Source organism: Sinocyclocheilus grahami, unplaced genomic scaffold (genome assembly GCF_001515645.1).
Source record: "Sinocyclocheilus grahami isolate Dianchi unplaced genomic scaffold, SAMN03320097.WGS_v1.1 scaffold149.1, whole genome shotgun sequence".
Taxonomy (NCBI): domain Eukaryota; kingdom Metazoa; phylum Chordata; class Actinopteri; order Cypriniformes; family Cyprinidae; genus Sinocyclocheilus; species Sinocyclocheilus grahami.
In genome coordinates this window covers 308,763-318,391 of record NW_015505328.1, presented here as the reverse complement: position 1 = coordinate 318,391, position 9,629 = coordinate 308,763, and the positions used below count along the sequence as shown (strand labels likewise).

Genomic DNA, 9,629 nt, shown 5'->3' with positions numbered 1-9,629 from the left:
CAGAGAGGCCCAGTAAGTCAACCACAGAAATAATGAACATGGCAACCACTTTTTTTCCTCTGTACATCATCTGTATTTTTTCCCCGTCTGTTGAGCATGATTGTTCACAAAAGGCCCCTTGCAGTTTGGATAGTATTGGGTCCTTCCCACTGTGCTGAGATGGATAAAGTATGGCTCCCACAATGCCATGGGGGTGGAGAGGCCTTGACTCCATGTAGCGGAGAACAAGGGGAGAGTGCATCACAAATGAGAGTAGGGAGGGAGGACAGGAGGAGTGTTGGGAAGGAGGGGTGCTCTGCCACAGAAGGAGTGCCCGTGGAGAACACTGATTACTTACTTTCAAAACATCAGTTTGATGGAGAGACGCGAGCAGCTTCCCAGCGGCCTCTCGTTTGTCTGGGCTACGGCGGCCCGTGATTGATGAAGCAACCGCCGGTGTGAGACCCATGTTGTAGAGCCTGCTTTCATCTCACTCCCTCTCTCCATTGCCCCGCCATGCTCTTCCCTCTCTCTTTTTCTCTTTCCATGTCTTGCCCCCCCTCTCTCGCCATGGGAGCCCAGGTAAACAGGATGCTGATGAAGTTTCAGAAAGAGTATGTGTTCATTTCTGTGTGTGACAGTAACGATTGGTGTGCTATTTATAAAAGCTTATTCTCAAACTACTAAACAGTAAAGTGAGATTTAGTCTGGGGTTTCAAAGAGTTTTTTTTTTTTTTGGAAAGATGTCTGTTATGCTCACCAAGGCTGCATTTAGTTGACTAAAAAAGTAAAAAATTAAATTAAATAAAAAAATTGTAATATTGTGAAATAAATAAAAATATTCCCGTATGTTAATACATTTTACAAAGGAATTTATTCCTGTGATGGGAAAGCTACATTTTTTGCATCCATGACTCCAGTCTTCAGTGTCACATGATCCTTCAGAAATAATTATAATATGCTGATTTGCTGCTCAAGAAACATTTCTGATTATTATGTTTAAAACAGTTGTACTGTATTTCTGTGGAAACTGTGATACATTTTATGTTTGTGTATCTGTGTGCCAAAAAGACGAGGGTCTCTATATTAGTGCTGCCACCTGTCTTAATTAGCAGGTAGGCAATTAAGACAGATTCCCTGATTAAGGAACATGCTAACGGCTGTCATTTGCTAATAATGAATCTCTCCTAATTTTGCACTGAACCACTGAGAGCTATTGATCTGAGAAAGGGATGTGACTTGGATTGCAAAAGCTTAAATGCTCGCCAAGTCCATTACGGTCAATGACGATAAGCTCTTATTTTTCTTTGCCTCGTGAGAAGGCTCTCTCCCTTTTGTCTCAATCCCCCTTTTTTAAGTTTTTTTTTTTTAGAGAAGTCGATGTGTTTTGAAGCTACATTTCAATGTCTGGAGTCCGAGCATGCTCTGTAGTTCAGAGTGTCTTTTGCTGCATTCATCGATTTCACTGGGTCATTCACATCATTCACATGCATAGACCAGCATCTGAAATCTCACACACCCACACTACATTAACGCTGCTATATAATCTTGTCCGATTTGTGGCACAGGTTGAGGTGTAATTTTGTCTGATTTAGTGTTTATCTGATGTACCTTTCCTTGCTGGATGTCTGAGGTATTGAAATGATTTCTTTAAGTGTTTGTAATGCCATTTCTTAATAAGACAAGCAATATTTCTGCCCACACTGAAAGCAAAAATTTAGCATCAACTAAATCATAGGCAGTTATTAACTTGTCACTGTCTAGTACATTGAGTCATAGTTATCTCTTACCGAAAGTCCTTCTACCTCTTTCTCCTCTTATTAAATCTTTATCTTGCTCTTTTCCTGACTTTTTCTGTTACTTTTGGTACCTCTTGTCCACTCCTACACATCTCATAGTATTACGATAAATAAAACAAAGATTATTCGAATTCACTGGCTGTGTTTTATCATTTGCATTATGCAGACAAGAATACACAAGTATTTTGTGACCATCTCCATAATTTTGAGTCATTTTAATGCTGAAACACATTTTTAATTTTATGCACAGAACAAAAAAAAAAGTAATGCATTTGTAATATAATGCATAAATTTAACAATATATCTCCACCATTTTTTTTTTTGCATTATGCAGACAAGAATACACAAGTATTTTGTGACCATCTCCATCATTTTGAGTCATTTTAATGCTGAAACACATTTTTCATTTTATGCACAGAACAAAAAAATAAGTAATGCATTTGTAATATAATGCATAAATTTAACAATATATCTCCACCATTTTTTTCCGATATTGGTAAATGTAATGTCTGGTTCATACACTTGATGCATTATGATACATTTAAATTGTAGTTGTACTGTGTCTCTCAACATATTCTCTGATGTTATTTAATGTTTTTTTCATGCTGCAGCTAGTAGTAAAGCAGAAGAGACTATTGATTCACTCACATTCTGTGCTTCTGTTTGAACTGAGGCAGCTACAGAGATCTGTCACACCACATTAAAGAGCCTAAGAAAGACATTTCATGTATTAATTTTGGCGACAAAAGAGATAGAACTTGAAAGCTGAGACTCCGAGCAACAATTAAAAAAAACTCTAAATTAAAGTGGCAATATTAAGACTTATTTTGATGAAGCAGAGTTCATGATTGGGTGGGCCTGTAGAGTCTGTTCTATAGTACTGGTCATGCATAGATTGAATAAAAGAAATACAACATGTGTCTGTCCTTAAAGCCTTAGCAAACATGCTGTGTTTTAACCACCAAGATGAGTATGAAGTATATTTTGGCATGGACTGCTTTGTGAGCCTTGGTTATTGGCAGCAAAAGGGATAAACTAAAGCTTTTAATGCTATGCCTTTAAATTTAAGGGACATTTGCCATACTTCGTTTCCTAAAGTAGATTATGCCCATAAAACTGAAGAAAAAAATCAGTTTTGACTCATAATTAATTTATAATCTTTATAGGAGCATATGTTTAATTTATGGGACTCCATTTCAGATTTAAATTTAAACTCACTGAGACATGTAAAGTTATGAACATGGAATGGGTTATGTGTGCAAGTGTTGTTGTTTTGTGATTGTGCCACTGCATGACAAGAATGTGACAAACATATTCATCCAAGTTTCATACAACTCCTGAATACATATTTCAAGGACACATTATTCAAATGTCAGAAAATCAGTTGTCCCTTTGGGAGGCTATGGAGCTGTGTGAAATACTACATCAAACCAAGCAAAAGATGTGTGTGACTATACTACAAATTGTAAGATTTTGAATTGGTTCAAATATTGTATTTCTAGGCCACAGGTATATATCACAGGTAAGATATTGTTTAGCTGTCTTTCTATTATCTGTGTTTTTAAATGGTGCTGTGTTTGGTGTTTCTTTCTTTATCCAACTAATCCGTTGAGTGAACGTTTGAAAGAATTATTCATAATGTTCAATAAGATACTTGTTGCCACCTGCTGGCATAATAGTGTAACTTGCAGAAAGAGGCACGAAATTAATCTGAAATTAATCAGTGTTTTTGCTGAACTGAATCTAAATATTTAAGTCAATGGGTTGAATTCAATTCCTTCTGCTATCTCGTAGGGCCCTTCTGGGATATGTAGTCATTTGGAAATTGACATAATGGCACCCTGACCTTTTGTAAAATACATTTGAAGAAAAACGTCTTGCATATACTTTAGAACATAGTAAGTAACTTTAAAAAGAAATGCTGTGATGGACTGTTGTAATGAAAAGGTACTATTTTAAATGTATTATTAAATTAAATGTGAAATGTGTATTAAGCAATAAAGATGCTTACTGCTGATCATTTCATTATCTTTACATCTTTATTTATTTTTTTATTTTTTTAAATATTTAGTAAACAACATATGTCTGATAAATTCAAATACAGAATAAACTATAGTTTAAAAAATACTTTTTTCAAGTTACATCATTGTGCCAATAGGTGGCGACAAATTACTATCTTTATGAGCGAATTGTCTGAATCAACTTTTTCCTGAATCAACAATGAAATTCCTTATTGAATTCGAATGAGTAAGTGAATCATTCTCTCAGCCGATTCGTTCAAAACACGGATTCATTCAGGAACAAAATAGCACTGCTAAGATTTGCCTGACAGGAATGTACGCCACAGTTGTTTAACTTCGTTTGGAAATATTTTCGTATGTGGACCAGAAAACGTACAAAGTAACTGGACATACTGTCTGCAATGTAGGTTACCCGATATTAACATATTGTGTGTTGAACTGCTGTGCTGTATTGAAACTGTCGCACTCACAAGTCATGCTGTGTACTGGAAAAACATTACATTCAGTCATTATTTTTTATAATTCTGTGTGGTGACACTAGTGGCATAGAAATTACAGACTTTACCTTTAAGTTCAAGCAAAAGAACGCAAACTGCCTGTGTGTGTGTGTGTGTGTGTGTGTGTGTGTGGGAGCGAAAGAGAGAGAAACGGAAAGATAACAGTAATGATATGGCTCCGCTCCCGCCTGTGAAGGCCATTAAAGTGTGATTCATGTGGCCATGTCCTTTAATGACATCTCCAGTTAGTCATCAATAAAGTGAGACAGATGTAGGATGAAGATGGAGCATTTTGATGGGTGGAGGGTTGGGGTTACAATGACCTCTGTCCTCTGTTGCAGCACCACGCTGATTCACGACACACTGCGCACGCACACACATACACACACAATGATGTTTTTTACTTGTCAAAATGTTCAGTTTGTGTGCACCGCCCCTCAAAAGTGTCCAGGGAGCGTGCTGACTGTATCTGGCCCGACTTGCACTTCATGAGTAATGGTGACCTAAGTGTTAAGGTGCTTGTACTCCGTTAAATGTCCCAAGTGCCGTGCCTCAAAATGTTGCTGTGTACTGGAAAAACATTACATTCAGTCATTATTTTTTATAATTCTGTGTTAGTGGCATAGTGGCATAGAAATTACAGACTTTACCTTTAAGTTCAAGCAAAAGAACGCAAACTGCCTGTGTGTGTGTGTGTGTGTGTGTGTGTGTGTGTGTGTGGGAGCGAAAGAGAGAGAAACAGAAAGATAACAGTAATGATATGGCTCCGCTCCAGCCTGTGAAGGCCATTAAAGTGTGATTCATGTGGCCATGTCCTTTAATGACATCTCCAGTTAGTCATCAATAAAGTGAGACAGATGTAGGATGAAGATGGAGCATTTTGATGGGTGGAGGGTTGGGGTTACAATGACCTCTGTCCTCTGTTGCAGCACCACGCTGATTCACGACACACTGCGCACGCACACACATACACACACAATGATGTTTTTTACTTGTCAAAATGTTCAGTTTGTGTGCACCGCCCCTCAAAAGTGTCCAGGGAGCGTGCTGACTGTATCTGGCCCGACTTGCACTTCATGAGTAATGGTGACCTAAGTGTTAAGGTGCTTGTACTCCGTTAAATGTCCCAAGTGCCGTGCCTCAAAATGTCAGAGTATTAGATCAGTGACCTTGGTAGTATATTATGAGCTCTCAAAAAGCTTTATACTTCAGAAGATAAAATATTGACTATCCAAACATCTACTTTCACGGCCTAAACAGACAGATCATTTAAACTCATTTTGACAGAGCTATCTAGCATTGTACATCTACAAAACGTGAGTTTTACAGCCCCTCTAGACAGATGCCATGTTATTGTAAATGTTTTTTGTTGTCGCTGTTAATGGGTGACGTTCCGTAACAAATGTAAAGAGCTTTCCTTCATGTTTTACAGGCTATCCGGAATGAATGTCCCATCTCCTATTGTTAGCAACAAGAACTGGCTGAGGTTACACTTTGTTACTGACAGCAACCATCGATACAAAGGCTTCAGTGCCCATTATCAAGGTAAACTTCTCGCTTTGTCATTGCACATGCATGGTTTCCATGGCTAGGATTGCTCTTGTGAACAATGTAGAGAAAGTCTATTCGATTGTCCTCTCTGGATAATTAATTACACAATTAATTATCTTTGATTTTACTATTTTTGTTGCATAAAAGGTGCAAAAAAAAAGAGTATTGGAGTTTTAAGTTAAACCCATTTTGATGTAATTTATCATCTTGTTCCAGATGTCTAATTAATGCAAGCATGAGAAAGATCATTCAAAACTGTGTTGATTGTCATTGACTTCAGCTCACATGGCTCTTTTTGCAATAACTTTCAACATTCAGAGTCAGAAAAGTGTTGTTTTTGTTGTCAATGCTTGAATGCCTCTTTCCTTTTTCGGTTGATTTGTTTTGTTTTGTGCCGTTTCTCCAAACTAACTCATATTTCAACAACAAATCATGTTTTGTCTTTTTTGGAAGTAGCTATCTTTTTGCTTCTTTCATAAAAAAGAAAGCTCAAATGTAATAAAATAGTGGGGGTTGAAAGAAAGAACGGCGAAAGGCAAGCCGCTTTTAAGTTTTATGCTTTGACAGGTCATCCATAGCCATAATTTCCTCATGTGCTTGGCTGCGTACTGTGTTTGTGAACTACTTACACACATTTACCATAAACTCGATTCCAGTGTCTATAGAACCATTCACTGGAAGCTCTTCTATAGAGGTCTGGAGTGAAATATGGAATTGTTTGCCAACCCTTACATATCTATGCTATTATCTTACAGAAGTGTTGCATAATGTCGTTTTATATGGAAATTCATATATGTCTTCACTGGGTCGTTTGGATTCTTTTCTGAGCCTTCAGTAAAAACAAACCTCATTTGCATGGATATATGATTTTTGTATGAAAGCTACTTTGTGCCACGGGAATAAAAAAGGTAATTACAAATTATTATTTCACAATTCTGACCTTTTTTCTAGCAATTTTTTTCTTGCAATTGCGGTATATATAAACGTAACTTACCATTCTGAGAAGAAAAGTCAGAATTGTGAGCTATAAAGTTGCAATTACGGTTTATATTTTTTTATTCTGTGGCAGAAACAAAAAATATATATATAGTAGAATTGCAAGATGTAAACTCAGAGTTCTGAATAAAAATGTCAGAATTGTGAGATGTAAACTTGGAAAAGCGATAAAAAGTCAGAATTCTGAATTTATATCTCGCGATTATGAATTCAGAGTTTACATTTTTTCCACATTTAGCTTAAACGTACTTCTACAGAAAGGCTTTGTGTAACTTTAGAGACCTGTCAGGTCAGTCTGCCTCTGTGTCCATTCCTCTAAATAGACATGCAATCATCTTGGATAATTGAAAATGTGAGCAAAAGTTTGGTTATAGGATTGGATTTGTTTGATTTGTGTAAGATCCAAGAGTGCTGATTAGAAGCTTGCTGCATTGAATTGAGCTGGCATGAGTTTTGACTGTGAAATAGCAGGTATTCACTGCATTACCAGGACAAGTGATCGGGTTCAAAAAGCAACATCTGGTCTGCGCTTCAGGACACAGCCCAGCAAAATCCAATTTAGCCCACTGATTCATCTGAAAGAGATGCCATCAGAATGGAAGCCCATTCCATTTCGGCCCGCTCCACTCTTATACACATTAACCAGCTGTTGCTGGTTCAAGATGCCCGTTGATGGAAACGCTCATCTGCAGAAAATAAAGCTGTTATTGGCAGGGGCTGTTTGGCTTCAATATACACAGACTAACCAGGTCTCTGGGTGAAGTAATAATAGTGCCTTAAAATATTTTGATAGAGTAAGAGTAAGAAAAGTATAATGATAGAGTAAAGGTACAGAATAATTATATTTATTAGATTTGTATTTTCTCCAAAATATATATATTTTTATCTTTTTTATATTCAAGTCCTAATTTTATTTTATTTTATTTTTTCATTTTTTTTTCTTTTCTTTTATTTTGGGTCATTAGTTAGTCGCATGCTGCATTAAAAGGTGTGTCTTCGGAAGATTTCTGAAGATTGGAATGGATTCCTCTAATGAAGGTTAGTAGTGACCATGAGCATGAAGTTTTTGAAAGTGACCTTGTGCTGCATTGTAATGGTTCCTCCAGGCATTGTTGATTCACTGACCGCAGGGAACGAGAGGGAATGTGAATTCTTTATGCTGGAATCAAAGTCTTGAGAATTTGATGCTAGCGGCAACAGGCAGCGAGTGGAAAGTGTATGACACGGCTCTTCTTTGGCTGATTGAAGTCCAGACGTGCTGCTGTTTTCTGGATCACCCATAAAGGCTTGGTGGTGCTAGCTGGATGGCCTGCTAATAAAGCTGGATAGTAAAGGTGTCGCATTCATAAAATTTGATCAAATTCTTGATATGGCACTAGAGATCTGACCAGGAGCTGAACTGATGAAATTATTATATATGAAATAATGAGTCAGAGTACAGCAACTTGGCAAAATGGAGTGAGTGGGAGGTAGTATCTTCAAAAATTCATCTTTATATATATAGAGAGAGAAAGAGAGCGAGAGAGAGAGAGTCGTCTACAAAAGGATTTAGAATTGCAGTTTAAATGTAATGAAACAATGAAAAAAAGAAAAGAAATTCATACAGTATATAAAAATTAATTAATTAATTTGGATATTTGCTTGACAGTCTTATTTGAGTGGGTTTTTTTTAGTTTAAAAGCCTTGCAGTTTGATGGTTTGCAGGCCTTAAAACAGGTCCATAAAACAATAGATAGATAGAAATGAAATGTCTATGATATTGGATATTTTGCCAAAAAATTCCACCTATAAAAATTGTATTTATACATTTCATCATATGTAATGAATTAACTTTTGTGGACCAGGACAGAACACTAAGGGCCAGATTTACTAAACAGGGCAAATTAGCGTCCATAAAAGCACATATTCTGTGAGCGATTTATTGACAATGCACACATTAAAGATCACAGGCACAGCCAGATCATTTCCATAATGACCAGCGCAATCTACCCAGAGCAGCGCAAATAACCACCTGCTTTAAGACATGCTTTTTTTGGCCATTAAATAATGGCAACAAGTGCAAACGTTAGTAAATCACGTTGCATGATTCATTTTAATACTCTCCTCCCATAAATTTAAGGGAAACTCCTACAAATGCATATTCAATAAGGTTGAATGCGAAAATAACTGTCCACGCCTTTTTAGCGCTAATTCTTTATTGCACGTTTGTAGTCAATCCTGACAGTACTATTTCAACACCAGAAGATGGTTTGTGCTTGCACGAGCTGTTAGTAAATCTGGCCCTTAATTTCTCAGAATGCGTTACCTGTGTTGACTTTCTCTGAATTACAATGAAGTAAATTCCTCTTCCTGTCATTCTAATTCAAATTCCATTTCAACTTCCTGTGGGTTGTGGCCGTTTTAATTCAAATTACGCATGGATTGAAAGGGAGCCAGTTCTTAGATTCTGAATTTTGCCCAACCCTGTACTAAAGCCACAGTGCTTGTCTATTCATGACACTATAATTCTCTTCATTTGGGGAGTTTGTTATCATATATTGATATGTGCTATTAATGGCAATTATTTTTATTAATTAATTAGCATATCATGTAATATGATAAGATAGGACTTAAATTGTTTAAATAAATGTTAAATGTTAAATAATAATTTATGTGCTGACTCTAATAGCAAGAAACTTCTTAAGGCCAATTAATTGCAAGAAACATCTTAAGACCAGTTTACACTGCAAAGACAGACACCAACCAACGGCAACAGACATATCCGTCAGTGTGTAACCCCCCCCCCC

The 9,629-nt window shown here is 36.8% G+C and overlaps 1 protein-coding gene across 1 annotated transcript in view; it reads left to right on the top strand.

Annotated features, from left to right (window-relative positions):
* csmd3b (CUB and Sushi multiple domains 3b) overlaps positions 1 to 9,629 on the top strand; it is a 441,168-nt gene that overhangs the window by 210,433 nt on the left and 221,106 nt on the right. Inside the window, exon 6 of the mRNA XM_016281251.1 lies at positions 5,729 to 5,841. Coding sequence (XP_016136737.1) covers positions 5,729 to 5,841 — 113 coding nt within the window. The remainder of the gene's footprint in view (positions 1 to 5,728; positions 5,842 to 9,629) is intronic.